Below are 18,898 nucleotides of genomic sequence, written 5' to 3' on the forward strand. Positions count from 1 at the left end.
ACATACAGGATCCACCCAAGTGCCCACCCACAGACACCCATACAGGCCCACCCACAGGTACACATACGGGCCCACCCAAGGGCCTACCCGCAGGCACACCTATGGGCCCACATTCAGGCACACCCACCTCATCTCCGTTTTTGTCAGTGTTGCGTCCGGACCAGAAGAGGTGAGCACAGATGCTGACGGCGCGGCACTGGTCAGGTTTTTTCAGCAGTTTGGAGGCAGCGAGAGCGCACTGGGTTCTCAGAGGCTCGTGGTTCTCCTCGCTGAAACAGCGCATGCGCTCGAACGTCCCGATGATCAGCGTGATGGCAGCAAGCTGGGCCTTGGAGTCACTGATCTCATCCTCATACAGAGAGAACGCCTGAGAGAGAGAGAGAGAGAGAGACAGATTATACCATGGGTAAAGAAACACGACTCTGGAGAGAGTTCGAGAGAGTGAGAGAGAGAGAGAGAGAGAGAGAGAGAGAGAGACAGAAGGACCTCTGAGTCAGAGGCAATGAGAGCGAAAAAGAAAAAAAAGACAGACTGAGGGAGCAAGACAGAAAAACATTGTGATTGATGGATAAAACAAAAGACGGCAAGATACAAAGAGAGGAAGAGAGACATACAGTGAAACAGAGATAGAAAGACAGACAGGTGAAGAAGCAGACAGACATACAGACACACAGAGAGAGAGAGAAACAGACAGTTGCAGCCAGACAGAAAGACAGGCAGGAGAGACAGACAGATGCAGAAGAGACACTCACACAAGCAGACAGACAGACAGAGAGGCAGACAGATGTTCTTTAGGACTAACAGGAACATTCAGTTGCAGCATTTTCCCTCAGGCTTAAAACTTTCTTTAAAAACATTTTCTTTTTCGGAGGAACTTTACTTTCCGAGAGAGGACAGTACACACACACACACACACACACACACACACAGTGTCCACTTTTCACCTCCTTCTGCCCCCGAGCGTCTCACTGTGAGCCATCAATTCTCTGTCTAAACCCCCCCGTCGTCTCCCAGCCTGAAGACGCCGCTTCGGTACCTGGGACATGAACTCGTAGGCGACGGTCTCGTGGTTCTCGAAGCCGATCTCTCCGGCGGCGAGCGCCCCCTGCAGGAAGAGACGCAGCGGCAGCTCGGCCAGCTCGGCCTTGATCAGCGCGCTGATGGTCTGATGGGCGAAGGAGAAGATCTTCTGGCACTTCTTCTCCCACTTATCGTCCTGCAGAGAGAGGAAAAACAGACAAGAAGAAAAGAAGACTGATTCAGAGAACTGATGAGTCACTCCAGTGGGTTGGAGTTAAAAAAAAATAAAATAAAATAAATAAAATCAATTCTGGATGGTTCTCTGAAGGTTCCAAATCAGAAGACGGGACAAGACAAGAAAGAAAATTTCATCTCATTTAAGCCGTTTTTTTTTTTACTTTTTTTTTTTTTTTATATGAAATGCCTCAGGATTAGGGCTGATGACGTTTCAGAGACAGTTTTTGGCTCATTGTCAGTCAGTCAGTGACTCCAGCTGCTGCCGCCTGAGGCGTAATGACCGAGGCAAGAGGAACACGAAACCCACAACACACACTCGCAGCGATGTTAGTTCTTACTCTGTCATTTCACTTCATTTGTTCTCATGAAAATTCCCCAGACTAGAAACGCCAACGTTTTTACACGTCACGCAAAATGCTCGTGACGTCAATCTGAAAGGGGCACGGGTCCGGCTAAAAAAAAAAAAATTCAAACTGATTTGACGTTTCTCACGTCATTCACGCGTTTAAACATTAAGAAACAGTCAACACTGAATAATTTGTATTTCAAGAGAAAAAAAAAATTGAAATAAATCTTTTAGACTCCAAACATCCAACATTTCACGACTGGAGGAAATATTTTTTTCTGAATCCAGATGGATGGAAGGAAGAAAGAAACAGAAGGAAAGAATGAGGAAAAAAAAAAAAAAAGAGAGCATTCATTCATTCATTCATTCCATCCATCCATGAAGAAGGAGAATGAGGGAGGGGGTGAAGAGGAAAGAAGGCAAGGGCATCCATTTTATCCATCCATCAAGAAAGAAAGAAATGGAAGAAAGAAAGAAAGGAAAGAAAAATAAATGAGGAAGAAAGAGGAAAGAAGGCAAGGGGATCCATTTCATCCATCCATTAAAAAATAAAGAGAAAGAAAGAAAAAGAAAAAAAGGAAGTAGGGGGGAAAAAAAAAAAAGAGTAAAAAGAAGACAAGAACATCCATGCCATCCTTTCATCCATGCATTAAAAATAAAGAAAAAAAAACAAAAGAAAGAACAAAGGGGGGGGGGGGGTGAAAAGATGACAGCATCCAATGCATCCGTCCATAAAGAAAGATAAGAAATATATTTAATAATTTTTCCCCCCCCAATGCAAAACTGCTTTAAAAAGGAACAAAAAAAAATGTCAGAATAATTTTTTCAATCATTCTTTAATAAAAGGGTTTTTAATCAGGACAGGACTGAAGTGATCACACCAGCGCTGAGCGCGTTCGTGTGTTGTGAAGGTAATTCACACATGGGAATAAAATCACAGTGTTGAGTGTGTGTGTGCACACGCGTGAGGAGAGAAGTGTGAAGTGGAGATGTACCGAGGAGGCGTTGTCTTTGTAGCGGAAGGCCAGCTGATAAGCGGCGAACACCAGTGGGGGCAGCGTGTAGCGGATCCTCTGATTACCCCCGGCTCCGAAGTGCTTCCTGGCTGTGTTTAATATCTGTAGGAGGTACAAATGAGGATGAGAAACTGTGGGGTGTGTTTGAATAATTCATCGCTCCGTAACAGCGTGATGTCTTCTGTAGGTTCAACAGAATCCATATTCATTAGAGTCTCATTAAGGCAATTTGGAGCTTTCTGTCAAAACAGTGTATATGAGGTGTTCAGACGGGGCTTTACTGAAGAGGAGCTGAGAGAGAGAGAGAGAGAGAGAGAGAGAGAGAGAGAGAGAGAGAGAGAGAGACACTGTATGACCGTTTACATAACTTTTGGGAGTACCACACACTAGGTACTGTAGTGAGCTATTAGAGTACCGTGGGAGTACCACACACTAGGTACTGTAGTGAGTTATTAGAGTACCGTGGGAGTACCACACACTAGGTACTGTAGTGAGTTATTAGAGTACCGTGGGAGTACCACACACTAGGTACTGTAGTGAGTTATTAGAGTACAGTGGGAGTACCACACACCAGGTACTGTAGTGAGTTATTAGAGTACAGTGGGAGTACCACACACCAGGTACTGTAGTGAGTTATTAGAGTACCGTGGGAGTACCACACACTAGGTACTGTAGTGAGTTATTAGAGTACCGTGGGAGTACCACACACTAGGTACTGTAGTGAGTTATTAGAGTACAGTGGGAGTACCACACACCAGGTACTGTAGTGAGCTATTAGAGTACTGTGGGAGTACCACACACCAGGTACTGTAGTGAGTTATTAGAGTACCGTGGGAGTACCACACACCAGGTACTGTAGTGAGTTATTAGAGTACCGTGGGAGTACCACACACCAGGTACTGTAGTGAGCTATTAGAGTACCGTGGGAGTACCACACACTAGGTACTGTAGTGAGTTATTAGAGTACAGTGGGAGTACCACACACTAGGTACTGTAGTGAGTTATTAGAGTACCGTGGGAGTACCACACACTAGGTACTGTAGTGAGTTATTAGAGTACAGTGGGAGTACCACACACCAGGTACTGTAGTGAGTTATTAGAGTACCGTGGGAGTACCACACACCAGGTACTGTAGTGAGTTATTAGAGTACAGTGGGAGTACCACACACTAGGTACTGTAGTGAGTTATTAGAGTACTGTGGGAGTACCACACACTAGGTACCGTAGTGAGTTATTAGAGTACCGTGGGAGTACCACACACCAGGTACTGTAGTGAGTTATTAGAGTACCGTGGGAGTACCACACACCAGGTACTGTAGTGAGTTATTAGAGTACCGTGGGAGTACCACACACCAGGTACTGTAGTGAGTTATTAGAGTACAGTGGGAGTACCACACACTAGGTACTGTAGTGAGTTATTAGAGTACAGTGGGAGTACCACACACCAGGTACTGTAGTGAGTTATTAGAGTACCGTGGGAGTACCACACACCAGGTACTGTAGTGAGTTATTAGAGTACAGTGGGAGTACCACACACCAGGTACTGTTGGTCCGGATCTTCGGAATGCAGAAGGTGGATGAAGCGGCCCACTAAACTCTGCTCCTCTGCAAAGTCCTCCGGGTCGGGATCCTCTGCAGGCTGATCTGGCTGATCCTGGATCAGTGTGGACACCAGGCTCAGGATCGCATCCACCTGCACACACACACACACACAATCAGCTAAAGACTGACGGGGGGGACATAGAGAGAGACAGAGAGAGACAGGCAGACAGATTTACAGGGCAACAGGGTGCATGCTGCTGCTCAGTGAAACTCTGATAAACACATGGCAGGTAATAATCTTTAATAATCATGCTGAGATCATGATTATACGCTCATCTGAAATCTACACGAAACGCAAATTAAACCGAACCAAGGGCTTTAAAATCACTAAAAAGACGTCCCTTTTTTCCTCCTTATAACCACACTTCCAAATTCACATACAGCATTTAATATCGAGCTACTTCATCTAGAACAAACATCTTTAAACGGTACATCCCCCAACCCCAACCCCCCCAACTGATTACGAGTCACCGTGTGTCAGGGAACAGAAATTGGAGAAAAAAAGAAAAAAAAGAAAGGGCCATGGCGGGTCCCTCGTTTAAGGAAAGGAGCAAAATCAATACGTCTGTGCCTTTAATGGAGGCTCAGGGGAGGGGGGGAGAGAGAGAGATAGAGAGAGAGAGAGAGCGAGGCGGGTCACGTCTCCGAACTTATTGACATTTTCTCTACCTGATCAGCTTTTATAACCAGCACCGCAATATGGCTCTGGAGAAAAGCGCAACACACACACACACACACACACAATGGAATGAAGCAGTGTCCATTTAAAACCCATTCACACACACACACACACACACACACACACACACACACACACCACCACAAATACGTTCATATACGTGACACTGAGTGAGTGTGAAAACAAGCTAGCATCAAACTGCTTTAAAGAAAGTTTAAAACTCTAGATCTCGTTCTCCACCAACAATTATTATACCACACACACACACACACACACACAGAAGAGGTTAATAATGTGGGCTGGTGTTGCAGCCTAGAGCTAGAGAAGTTCCTCTAATCTTAGGGCACCGTATTTACACATCAATAACTCACTCCGCGTTGGGGAAAATGAAAATGTGAAGAGCCGAGAGAGTAAACACAGGCCGTGCTATTAATGTAAATCACCCTGAGTTGTGAGGTTTAATAAAGTCGTCAGGTCTGTCGAGCACGCGCGCCAGAACAGACGTCTTGATCGACGGGCAAGCGAATACCCGAGCGTCTTCCTGTGACGTGCGTGCGAATGCTTTCTGATCGCGGCGGCAATTCATAAAAACGTCCGTTTTAGGACCTGCTGACATGCTGAGAACAGATCTTCGGCGTGTCCTCCGCCTCGCTGCGGTTCTTTAAGAAAGCGAGAACAATCACGACGATCGCTCTGGGGTTCGAGAGCATCCGAGCGAGGCGGTGAGAAAGCAATCTGACTCCGAATCGACTCTCCACAGGAAGCGAATCCAAAAATGCCACACGTCTTGGGTTGCGGAATTTGTTTTGGAGACGATTATTTATTTATTTGTTACTATTTCGAGCTGCTAACCCGAGCCGAAGGACAGAGCGTGCTGACCGACGAATGAAAGAGGTTTACAAGTACACCTTCAGCCTTACGCGCTCTTCAAAAGGGTGTTAACAGGCTTTTTTGGTTCCTTTTATTACGCGCCGACGTGCTAGCAGGCGCACTAACGCTCGTTATTTGTGCGTGTTTATCGGCCTCTGGTCTTCATCAGGGTGAGCTCCTGAGCACAGCACCGCTGTCGGATAAAGATCTTTTCCTTAATCTCAATCTTTACCTTTCTCAAACCCTGCTGTATCTGATCCCCTGTGAGAATAAACCACCATCCAGAGATCACCTGCTCACGGGTGGACTGACCGAAGGGGTGCCAATACATTATGTATAGCGAGAGTCGATAATTGTACACCTACATTGCGACCTCTGCTGTAGGGATTGAATATAAAACGTCAGGAGGTCGCGTTCCCGTCTCCGTACCTGCTCCTGGACCAGGATGGTGGTGTTGTAGTCCAGCGTGTTGCTGAGCACGTAGCAGCTCATGCTCTTGCGTGACTCGTAATCGAAGTACTCGAAGAGCGGCGGGAAGTGTTTGAGCTGCAGGACCGTCAGGATGTTGTTGTAGGTGTCCACAGGGATCTTCAGCAGCCTGGTGAGCTCCTTCGATACGGCGCTGCTCGTCGCAATGCTGCACAACAACAACAACACGACGCAGATTAATATTAAATCCAGCAATATAAACCTCAACGCCTAAACTCAGAAAAACCTTACGTACTTTTTTTTTTTTTTTTTAAAGGACGTCACATGTGTAAGTACCAGGGCCAATTTTATTTCTTGAGTTGTCAGTCCAGGAACCATTTTAGTTCCTAGAACCAGAAACTTTTGAGACGGAGATAATTCGGTCATTACACGATTTCTAAAAAACAAAAATAAGGACCTGTCAAAATGGCAGCCATCTAGCGCTGCTTTCTCCGCACGACTCTCCACCACTTCTTTTTCATTTCTTTTCTTTCTTTTCTTTTTTTAGAGACAAAAGCAACATGCAAACAATGACTGCATGAAAAAAGGAACCGTATTCCCTACAGTGTGTGGCATTTCAGAGAGAGGGAAAAAGAAAAGAAAAGAAAAAAAAAAAGGCTTTTACAAATCTGACGTGACCTTAGGCCCAGCGGTGAAGGCGTGGGGAGTGCAACTCTCTGCGTGTAATTAAAGGCGAGCAGGACGGAGAGCCTTTCCTTGAAAACCCCACCGGCTGAGTGGCACAAAGCGCTCGCCCTCTACGTTCACAACAAAGCCACGATTCTTTTTTCCCTCCCCTCGCTTTAAATAACCTTCCTGCTGACATGAAAGGAAAAAAAAATCTGACAGGGTAAATGTAGAAGCAGTTAATGACTAACCGTCGAGATATTTCTAAATCAAAAATACAGATTTCCCCCTTTACGTATACACAGTAATTGCGATCAGCTCGTTTATTAGTGTATTTACGGTAGATGCCATGCTTCACCAGTTACGGTATTTTGATAGCATGGGGCTATTATTTGCAGTAATTGCATACCCCACCTGTCCTGCAAGCTAAACATGGAAAAAAAAAAAAAAACAATCGAAGGGGATTGATTATCCGTTAACACGGACGACGAAGCAATAGATCTTCTCGTTTTTCTAGTCCTCTGATCTACTCACTGCTCCAGGTTGAGTTTGTTGAAGATCTCCACGGTGCTCTCGAGAACCTTGTCTACGTAGTCGACGCGCTCAGGGTAGCACTTCATAGCCAGGTTAATGAGGGACACCTGCAGAGACACGACGTCCTCCGACGGCATGTCCTGACGAGACTGGAACAGCAAATCAAAAAACCCTTTCATTTTGATATTCCTGTATGTTGATATTTTGATCTTTTCCATGCAGGAGATAAATGCTGATGTACCTGGATGACTGTGGCCACTTGCTGGGAGAAAATATCAAAGAGTTTGATCTCAGCAGGGATTCCAGGTCCATCTTCTCTGTGAGCAAACAGAGCCAACCTACAGAGAGGTACGGAGAAGGTAAACAAGGATAAAATAAAACCAGCCTGCAGGAAATTTTAAACACCTGTATGAAGCAGAGTGTGTGTGTGTGTGTGTGTGTGTGTGTGTGTGTGTGTGTGTGTGTGTCCTGTGACCTGTCAATAAGAGCTATGATGATGTTCTTGACATTGACGTGCTGGTGGAGCTCAGCACACGCTCGGAGAAATGGGTTCAGGGTCTGGAGGTGGAACTCGTCTGGGAAAACCTGTGGAGAAAATGAAAGGCAGTCAGTCTGCGTGAACACACACACACACACACACACACACACACACACACCACTCGCTTTTCTCCTTTAACTGCTTAAAACACAAAAGCATTTTATACGCTTGCGTCTGAACTGGAAAAAGCCCGGCGTGAGGCTCGAGTGAGCCCGAGTGCCTGAAGCAATCAGAGAGCTCGAGGTGACGGGGAAATAAAAACATCGGCGTGAAACGAGGCAGCTGATATGCTTGGCGTTGCGTGTTAATGTTCTCTACCTGTATAATACACTCCATGAGGTACTCCTGTGCCAGAGAATCTCTGCAGTTCACCACCTGCTCCAGGACTCCAGCCAGAACAATCTGAGGAGGAGAACACACGCAGGGTTTCAGTCAGCGCCACATGCCTGAATTACTGCCAACTTTATTTTAAGAAGACATTCAGAACGGTAGTAAATTGCATTCACTATTCCAATACTACACAAATTTACATTTGATAAATATATTATACATTCAAAACGGTTAAGATATTTATTTTACGCTGCACTGACACCATATAAGACACCAGATTTACCAAAGTAGGCTTTTAACATCTGTAATCCTAAAATCTTAAAATTCCCTTCAAGAATTATTATTATCATACAATTATTATAATTATGAATAATTAGTGATTACTATGACCCTGTTATTGTACCATATTTGGAGTAGCACTACCGTAACTATGCTAAAAAAATAAATATTACAATTAGGGCTAATACAATTTGTGCTACATAAGCTATATTTCCCCCCCACTATTAAATCCTTATAGGAAATCCATGTGTGTTTAGGAAGCAGGAAGTTGAAATAACACTGGGATATCCGAGTTATAGAAGTGTTATTGCGTCATAAAATACAAGAGCCAATCACATTCCTGTATGCAAATTATAGCCAGGGAAAACAATTTTACTTGCAGATTCATATATGGCTTGTGTTTGTTTTGGGTTTTTGTCATCTAATGACACATTGTTCTCTAGAACTTACAGGTCAAGCAACATATTATTGAATATCCTTCTTTTTTTAAATTTTTTTTTTTTAAGTACTAAAAAAACCCCTTCGAGTCTATTTTCAGTCTCCATCACAATCATCACTAATGAACGCATCCGAACACAAAATCTCTGACCGTGATGTACAAGTGCCTCACAAAGCATCCGCGAAGCATCCAAGGACAGACATCCCATCAAGAGAACAGCTCAAGAAATAAGAAAAGCCATTAAACACACAGCGTCTCTCTCCTCCTTGTTAACGAGGACAATTCAGGACTCAGGACTGTCTTCCCCCAGGCTGTGTTTACTACTTCATTATTTGATTTCATCAGCTCGGTTAGTGCGTCTGCTTTATCCTGATATCCTGTGTAGGAAATGTGTGAAGCGTACTTATTTATAGTTATAAGACTATTGTTGTAGTATTTAGCATGGAGAATATATTTTAAAAACACAAGCATTAGCTCTAAACTTCAAGTACTGGTTCTGGTGAAATCCTCTGGAAATAGAAATGGTGAACTGACAAATGTTCGTGCAGTTTTATTTCGTCGGGCAAGCTCAAACTGCAAAAAAACAACAACAAACAAACAAACCCACAATGACATGGATCACGCAAACTAAAGACACTTGGCGCACATAAACATACGCTGATAACACAAATATCAACTGCGAGGAACTCTGGGGGGGCAAAAACTTTTGGTTTTGGACCGTTGTTGGACAAGCAGCCAGTGATTATGCAACATCTAAAACCTTGGGTTCAGCTTTATAAAATAAAGCGACGATCCGATTGGAGTGGAGACTTCAGAAATAGTGTGAATCATGTTCACTTCACAAAGGAATCAAATGATGATTTGATTCGATTCATCAGCTGTTTGATTCAGCAATTCCACCCTCTGTAATGAACATAACAATGCATTAAAAGTACTCCTAAAAGACTTCTCAAACTTTTTCCGCCACACTTCCGTGTTACTGACATGCTTAGCCCAATCCGTACGATTCAAGATAAGATTCACGCGACACGAATTGATTCACAGAGGAAAACGAGTGACTCGTTGATTTCTGGTGCTCCCTGCGGTAAAGTCGATACCTGTTTGTATTTCTCGACGTTGACGCCCTCGAGCTGGCTGAGTCGGACGAGGTTTGTGCCGACGAGGATGCGCAGCTCCTGCCGCTCCTTCTCCCGCTTTTCGCGGTCACGACTGTGGCCCTGGTGCTGCATTCGCACCCACAGCTTATTCATCTCAGCAAAGTTCAGCAGGACAAAGTCAATCGAGTCGTTGATGTCGCCGGTCATCTCCTCCCTGCGATGAATAAAGAGCGAGACGTACGGTATATGACTTAATATACACGTTTATATCTTTTGCCGTAATTATACGTCCGGACAGTGCACCGTGTGTCACGCCGTTAAAGGAAAATAATCAGTGAGGAGTTACAGTTTTATACCATTCCATACCACAAGCGGATTATTTTTTCAATAAAAGCCAGCATTAATAAGTTACAGCTTCACCTCAGACCGCATTACGCTGACACTGGAGACTCCTTCCAGAATTTTTTTATAAATGTCTCCTTACAGAAATCATCACTATGACGATTACACATTTTTCTTTGTTAAATAATAATTATGTTTGCAGTGTTTACAGTCTGAGACTGAAAACAGAGTGTCAGTTACCATAGAAACGATAACGTATTAGATGGAGCGAACGACTTAATGCGCTACTGTCGGAGCTGATGTTAATATTTCAGAAAAGAAATCTGGGGGGGAAAAAAAGAAAAGGGAAAAAAAAAACAAATCAGAGTTGTTGTTTTTTTTTTTAATGAGAAAAGATCTTTTCTGAGAAACATAAACGAACGATATTCAAGCGTGACCAAAATAAAGAACTTTAGATTATCCTAGAAGCAAAAAACGATGTCCGGAATTAACCGCACGGACGGCGAGGTCATTTTATTAGCCGTCACACACCTGAGGCCATTGACTGTACCGTGTATTAAGATCCTCTCTTTATTTGTCAAGCTGCCGGGAGAAAGGAGAAGGTTAACTCGGGTGTAGACGAAGCGCTTGGCTCTTACTCGGCCTGTTCTCCGTCGTCGGGCAGGATGTTGCGTGTGCACTGCAGCAGGTAGTTCCTCAGGAACAGACCTCTCAGAGGATGCTGAACACCCCGACACATCTCCACCAGATCCTTCAAAATGTCCTTGCGCGACTGAGGGAACGAGCGCACGTACACCACTCCCACCGTTATCAACAAGTACCTGGAAAGAGAAAGAGGAAAAAGGAACGTGACGGAGCGGACGTTAACGTGGGATCGGACGCCAGCCGTGCAGGTGCGCGAGCGGATAAATCGTCAACGTAAACACGCCAGATATTTATATTAGGTCTGAAATGACAGCTGGGCTTTAAGAGCACGGAGACTGGATGCGTTTTTAATGAGCCGTCTTCCGTGTGCTTTTTTTGCTTCTCGATTTAAAACCAGCCATTAATTCTGACGATCTGTCTGGACGTCCGTCTGAGCGGATATTCCGAACATACGTCTAACCGCGACGACTTATTAAAAGACGAGCGGACCGGGATTCAGAAGAGTGGAAAAACACACTCCACTGCTTCACCATCGCTCCACTTCCTTCTAATTGAGGACAAAAAAAATTTTTTTGTTTGAGTTATCACTGATGTCTGTTCCCTCACCAGCCTCTCTCCTCTCTCGAAGTCAATACGTCAAAACACACGCTTTGTCACGTTTCCGAGAGGACAAAATGAAAGCTACAATTTTACCCCTGACACTGGAGACTCCTTCCATAAATGTCAAATGAACGTCTCTTTAAGTGGAGCGTCTGCCGTACAAATCCGAGGAAAATCCAGACTTCGACAGCAGGCCGGTGTGATTAGCGTTATTTAAAAAAATGCTTTTTTTTCCCAACAAAACAAAAGCAGTACTTCACTTCTCCCCCCCCCCGCAGATGCTTCACTTCCTGTGGCTGCACATGACTCAGCGCTGAGAATCAACATGCCGCAATTTACGCAGATGAGTTACGACACGTCGACGTGACGGATGCAAATGACTGGCCGGAGACCAGGCTGCGACGCAGATCCTCTGACGATCCGTTCCCACACTCGCCGGGGATGTTTTTTCAGTTCCTGTGAACTTCACTTTAAACAACGCGCAGCTCTGATCAAATATAAATGAAAGAAAAGTCTAAGACGTAAGACGCACTTTCAGCTCTAGTGCCCGCGCTTCTCAATCTCTCCGCATCCGAAATTCCACGACTTTCCTCAGTACAGATTTATAAACACAACTATAATATATACATCTCTCCCTCCCTCCCTCTCTCTCTCTCTCTCTCTCTCTCTCTCTTTCAGCTTATAAAAGACATGATAAACAATTTTGGACAAAATTGGCCCTGAACAGGCAGCCAAAAAAAAAAAAGCTTCATAAATTCCCATCACACTTTTAAATCCATACCCAGTGAAAGCGTTGAGCCAATTAAATGTGGCTCGTTTTAATTGCGAGGTTTTGAAAATAGCAGCGCTCCGTTAGAGCGACGTTCATAACCTTGGAAAAAAAAAAAAAAAAATGAATAAAACAAAAGAGTAATATTTGTTCGTTTCTTTCACGGCTGCATTTGTAAAATCAAATGATCCCACGTGAGGTCGCGACCCTCAGTTTGTGAACCGCAGAGCTAAGAGATTTTACAGAAAAGAAAATATCCTCCTACAAAAGAAAAACCATAACGAGATGATATTTTCGCTCCCATTTTTTAAAATAAATACACACACACACACACACGAAACAAGACCACTGTACAAACAATTTCTAAGAAAGTTCTCCTTTAATTTTCATCACTGGCTTGTGTGTAAAAATTTATCCCCCCCGCCCAAGTGTCATTATTTTGACTTAGCAACTCGTTACTTCAAGGTACTGTCAAATACTATCTACGCCAAAATAACGAGATAATATCTTCAAATAATGAGGTAGTAAGTCAAATTAACAAGTTACTATGTCAAAAGAAAGAGATACTATACTGAAAGATAATATAATGAAATAATGAGTTACTAACTCAGCAAAAACTTCGATATTGACATCTATGTCATGGTATGTCATTATATTTATTTAAGGAGTCAACATGGGAATTTTTGGAAATAAGACGACAGAAAACCAAAATAATGACAATTTTCTGAAACAGCGAGACACCGAGTCGAAATGACGAGATGATGTCGTGAAAACATGAGATGGTTTTTTTTCGAAACAATGAGACTAACTCAAAATAAGGAGATGATATACAGCAATAATGAGTTAGTAAGTCAAAATAATCAGATAACAGATTGAAATAACGAGTGTTCAAAAAAATGAGAATTTTTTTAAAACCATGAAAACACCAAGTCAAAATAAGAAATTTTTTTAAAAAAATAAAATGAGACACTAAATCACAATTATGAGATAATATCTTGAGATAACAAGTCAAAATAACAAGATAACACTAACAACGAGATACTAAGTCAAAATAATGAGATTTTTTATTATTATTATTATTATTTTTTTAAATAACGGAGATACTGACTCAAAATAACGACATAGCACCTGAAAGAAACGTCACGCCTTGAGGTTCAGGGCTTCTGTAACACCACGATACAGTGATCTTGTTAGACTCGATTATTATAACATGAATATTTCAACCCATAACAGCCCTACTCCAGATCCACAGGAGAGAGACTAATGGAACCTGTCCCCTGAGGAGTGTGTGTGTGTGTGTGTGTGTGTGTGTGCGCGTGTGTGAGTGACTCACAGTCTGGGGATGATGTTCCCGGCGTACTGTACGAGCTCATACAGGTCAGCCACTTTACGGCCCTTAGCGAACTCGTCAGTCAGGTAAACCTCCAGGTAGTGCAGCTCGTCCGATATGGCCATGTCTAAATCACACACAGGCAACATCTTAATGCTGGAAATCAGGCGCTGAGTGACATGAAATATTCCCATCACGACAATCAGTGCACCTTAATCACGCTATTATCAGCACACAGAAAAACCTGAGCAGTGATCTGGTTAGGGGTTGGCGATATTATAAAACCATCACGTCACGATATATTTTTATGATATAACATCTGTCTTACGACATACAGTTTGTTTCATTGGTTTTGATTTTGAGTAAAACATTTATTCAATTTCTACAAAAAAAAAAGTAGAATTTTTTTCAGTAACGATAAAAAATAAACACTTTTAAATTGTCGAAAATATGTTAATGAATTAACATCGAGTCTGTTGGTCACCAGTCCACGTACGACACACACACTCACAGTTTGTAAATTTAAGGCTGTTAAGAATATATTAGACCTCTGAAACACTCTAATATTATACACACCATTATCCTGACTTCTGTTACTCCGTTAAGTGTTACTCTTCCCGATCGAACTCGGCCATTTGTTTTAAATTTATACACTAAAAGGTCTAATCACAGAAAAAAAAAAATCATTATTAAGTTGTTTGTTTTTTTTGTTTTTTTTAAAGTAAGACATCATATAACTTCAGAGCTGAACTGTATAATTCCTGTACGTGTTAAAATTGTGCAATTTTGCTGGTAAAATATTTAATTGTTTGTTAATGAATTTTTATTAGAAGTCATTTTGTTTTGGATGTGAATATTGATGTGAATTTGCACGTCATTTTTGATTAATTAAAGCATGTAAAAATCTGTGTTTTATAATAATTTATGCAAAAAATTTTAAATAAAACTTAATTTGTCAACATAAAAATATTTCTGTCCTCATTTCCTTTCCTGTATTTATTTATTTATTTATTTTTAAAAGTAAGTCATCATATAACTTCAGAGCTAATGTGTATAATCCCTGTACGTGTTAACTTTTCTGTTCAAATTTGCAAAAGAATAAATTTGATCTTTTTAAAAAAAAAAAAAAAAAAAAAATGTGTTAAATTTCTATATAAATCTAAAACGTTCCATCAGGGTTGAGAAACTGTTACATAAAGTTCAGACCTAAAAATATTACTGCATACAAATTAGTCTGTATTTTTTCAGTGATAATGTTTTTTGATGCCAAATGCCACATCCACGAATTTTTACTGCAAGAAATTTTTGGAAAAATTTTCCTAATTTATGTGAATTCACGTGTTATTTTTGATGAATAACTGCATGTAAAAATCTGTTTTAAAAAGAATTTATGCAAAAAAAAAAAGAAAAACATAATACATCGCCTGTCCTCGGTTTCTTTCCTTTTGTCCTTAATAGGAGGAGCGAAGAAGCGAGGAGGCACCGTTTAAGAAACCGACCCGATTACAAACGCTGCCTATTATAACCATACGAACGTATCACACGCCCGATTATGGACACGCCCCTGAAGCTAAACCCCCGGAGAGAGCTGGTTTGATTTCGGGACGGGGTGAACGGTGCTGGACGGAGGTTAAACCCACGTACACAGTTCGTAGTAGCTTTTAGGAGACAGCATGGAGGTCCTGAGCTCCCCCAGCATGTTAGAGGCGTGTTTCAGTGCATCCATCAGCTTGTTCTTGTCCTGAAAAAGAGAAAGCAGTCTCAGAAACGTACACGTCGTTAGCGTGGATGGAAACGGAGATCGGGGAGATTATTCTCCAGAAGTGGTGCACGAGTAAGACTGCTCATCGGTCTGACCCTCACAACCACATTTAAATTTTACCCTTACCTTATATTACTTCCGAACGACTTCTTATTCATTTAAAGGTAATTAAACGTATTATTAAAGTATGAAACGAATGAACCTTGGATTTGAGCGCACTTTGCGTAAACCCTTAAAATCTCACCGCTAGCTTTTTTTTACCGCTTAATGACTCCAGCTTTTGCGCTCCAGCGACTCCAGCTTTTGCGCTCGTGACATTTGAACTCATCGACTTGCAGAACGCCTCACTGTCTGAACACGCTCTGCATAAATGAGTCACGTGACTTCTCAGCCATATTTCAAGCTAAACACTTACACTCAGAATGCAGTCAAGCCAGACCATTCTTTTTTTTTTTTTTTTTTTTTTTGGAGCAACGATAAAACTAAACACAGATGAAGGGTGAAGTTCTGAGCTTGAATACGTCACAGATTCTATCACTTTTAACGGTCGCGTCGGTCTCGTCATAAAAGGTGAGAAATTCTGCAACGCAATGTGCGCACGCATTATAATATAATCATATTAACATAATTACACATACAGGAACATATAAAATACACCAACGAATAACATTCTCGAAAAATACACATCAGAGGATTTTTTTATTATTATTATTTCGTTTTAAATCCGATCATTTGTACTTCTGTGCTTTGTGCTTCGTTTAAAGAATCATGACGTCGGCTGTGATGATGAATCATTATGCGACTTTATCTTCCCGTTAATGTGGATTGTTTTCAATTAAAGAACTAAGATTTTTAACTAAGACAAAATAAAAGTAAGGGTGGAATTTTTTTAAGAATATTTATCAACTAAAAAAGTAAAAAAGTAAATAAATAAATAAATAAAAAATCTCTACAGCATTAATGACACCGGCATAAAGATTTAAATCTGCACTTTGTACTGTATTTCCGAGGAAAATCATGTGTCACGCACGTGGCATCTCTGCGTTATGGACGACATGTAGGTGTAATTTGTGCTCACGTGAGCGACACGTTTTATCGGCTCTGACGTGACATCTAGTGAATGTCCCAAAACTCCCGGATCGGACCACGCCGCGCTTCTCGAGTCACGGATCGGACCACGCCGCGCTTCTCGAGTCACGGATCGGATCAGCAAAACAACAAAAGCTTCTGCACGCGCACGCTAAATCACACGTCAGGTGTAAAACAGAACCTTCTGCTTCGCGTCACATCACCCCGACATGGATTACTGTTTTCCTAAAACACCACAACAGACTGAGGAGTTAGTGTAAGACACATTCCTTTGGTTTTTCGTGGCGTACGCTACACACGCGTACGTTAGTGATGTAACGACGGCGTACTGCGAGTCTTACCAGGCAGCGTTTCATCTGGAAGGACTGCACTTTGACGGCCTGGATCGCCTCGTCCAACAGCTTCTCCTGCTCGTCCTGGGGTGACTGCTGAGTGGTCGGCTGGGAAACGGAGAGAGAGAGAGAGAGGGGATCAGTTGAGCTCATCACATGACTTATCTACTGATAACAGGTTCAACATAGTTTGGGGAATTTCACTCGAGACAAGTTCAATAGAGAGGTTTGGAGAAATTAACAAATTTTTTCCAAAAAGAAAACGTTAGCCACAAAAGTTTGCACCCCCCTACCTCTAATTTTACATCTACAAAAACATTTGTTTAATCTGTTAATTCTCATTTAATGGCGTGTGTAATTTTCCTGAATGGATATCCTGTTCAAACTTGCAGCTGGGATCTGATTACAGACTGGACATGATGTCTGCGGGAGACGGCAAAGTAACGTCAGGTTCAAATAAAGATCATTTCTACACTGCAATTTTTTTTATTATTCTGTAACATGGCTTTTTTTTTTTTTTTTTTTTAAATAACTACACATTAATTGGTTAATAAATATCACAGACAAATATTGAAACAAACAAAAACACAGTCAATGATTCCTGAACATCAGCACCAACTAAAACAAACCACAGGACATAGGTTTCTCCTACTAATCTGTAATTAAAGAAGTAAACTATCTGATTAATATGTATGAGATTATGAATATTCATTAACCTGGCTTGACAATTAGGCAATGCAGCAATGACAGCTTGCTAGCTTAGCTTCCGTTAGCCACATTTCTACCACATTTCTTTCCATGTCCACAACCCCTGGCACGACAAATTACACACAAAATCAATAAACTGTTGATTAATTATACCATATTTTATCGCACGAGCCACAACACACTACTGTGTTGTTTAGATCAGACGTCTAGCTTTGATGCTAACTCTCGGACAGGATTTCCAAAACAACAAACTAGCCGAAGGTTGTGTAACAAAATGTGGTACAAATAAATAAAAGCAAACATAAAAAACATAAAAGCAAAATAAAACAGAACTCTGTAGTTTATAAAAGATATCAAAATTATCCGAGAGAGAGAGAGGGAGAGGGAAAGCAGGATTAGCTTACCCTTAGCATAGCCTAGCATATGTAGCCAGGCCGCTGTAGTGCCTAAACCCAATCACAGCTAGCTAACGGAATAAACAAGCTAACTGGCTAAACTCTGCCATTTTAGAGTCTTTAATATTTCGTTTTCAGTTACAAGGTTTTATACAAAGTGTGCCATAAAAACGACATGTGTACATATTCATTCTTTGACTTACCATGGTGATTAATAAGTGAGCTGTTTTCACTCTGCAGCTCAAAAAAAAATCTCTCAGTCATGTGACTGCTGGAGATCCGCTTAGCTAGCGTCAGCCAAGAGCAAGCTGATTGGCTGAGACGTGTACGCTAGAATGACGCTGATTGGCTGAACCCTGAACATTTGGAGAGCTCGGATTGGTTACACTAGGCACCGTAACAGTTTGTGTTCCTGGGCTGGGCAGTTGTTTTGGAAAATAAAATAAAATAAAATAAAATAAAATAAACAAACAAACAAATAATCAATGAAGAGAATTCACAAACATTTGGAATGGGTGAAAAAGTTATTATAGAAAATTATTTTCTAAAATATAAAGTTTATTATTATTATTATTATTATTATTATTATTATTATTGTTGTTGTTGTAATTAGAATAATAATAATAATAATTAGTAGTAGTAGTAGTAGTAGTAAATATAAAAAAAGAAAACAAAAATTAGTAATAATAAAATAATAATAATTAATTATAATTATTATTATTGTTGTTGTTGTTGTTATTGTTGTTTATATTATTGGTGTTGTTATTTTTAAATGCAACAACAACAACAACAACAACAACAACAATAATGATAATAATAATAATAATAATAATAATAATAATAA

At 41.3% G+C, this 18,898-nt stretch overlaps 1 protein-coding gene across 1 annotated transcript in view; it reads right to left on the reverse strand.

Moving 5' to 3' along the window:
* vps35 (VPS35 retromer complex component) overlaps positions 1-18,495 on the reverse strand; it is a 28,882-nt gene extending 10,387 nt beyond the window's left edge. The window contains exons 1-15 of the mRNA XM_053617045.1: positions 18,258-18,495; positions 16,961-17,059; positions 15,413-15,509; positions 13,772-13,895; positions 11,063-11,245; positions 10,083-10,296; positions 8,256-8,339; positions 7,875-7,984; positions 7,641-7,737; positions 7,400-7,548; positions 6,200-6,407; positions 4,157-4,312; positions 2,599-2,721; positions 1,037-1,216; positions 128-367 (exon numbers count right to left, since the gene is read on the reverse strand). Coding sequence (XP_053473020.1) covers positions 128-367; positions 1,037-1,216; positions 2,599-2,721; positions 4,157-4,312; positions 6,200-6,407; positions 7,400-7,548; positions 7,641-7,737; positions 7,875-7,984; positions 8,256-8,339; positions 10,083-10,296; positions 11,063-11,245; positions 13,772-13,895; positions 15,413-15,509; positions 16,961-17,059; positions 18,258-18,260 — 2,067 coding nt within the window. The 5' untranslated portion in view covers positions 18,261-18,495. The remainder of the gene's footprint in view (positions 1-127; positions 368-1,036; positions 1,217-2,598; positions 2,722-4,156; positions 4,313-6,199; positions 6,408-7,399; positions 7,549-7,640; positions 7,738-7,874; positions 7,985-8,255; positions 8,340-10,082; positions 10,297-11,062; positions 11,246-13,771; positions 13,896-15,412; positions 15,510-16,960; positions 17,060-18,257) is intronic.
* Positions 18,496-18,898: the final 403 nt, after the last annotated feature.

Source organism: Ictalurus furcatus, chromosome 27 (assembly GCF_023375685.1).
Source record: "Ictalurus furcatus strain D&B chromosome 27, Billie_1.0, whole genome shotgun sequence".
NCBI classification, from domain to species: Eukaryota; Metazoa; Chordata; class Actinopteri; order Siluriformes; family Ictaluridae; genus Ictalurus; species Ictalurus furcatus.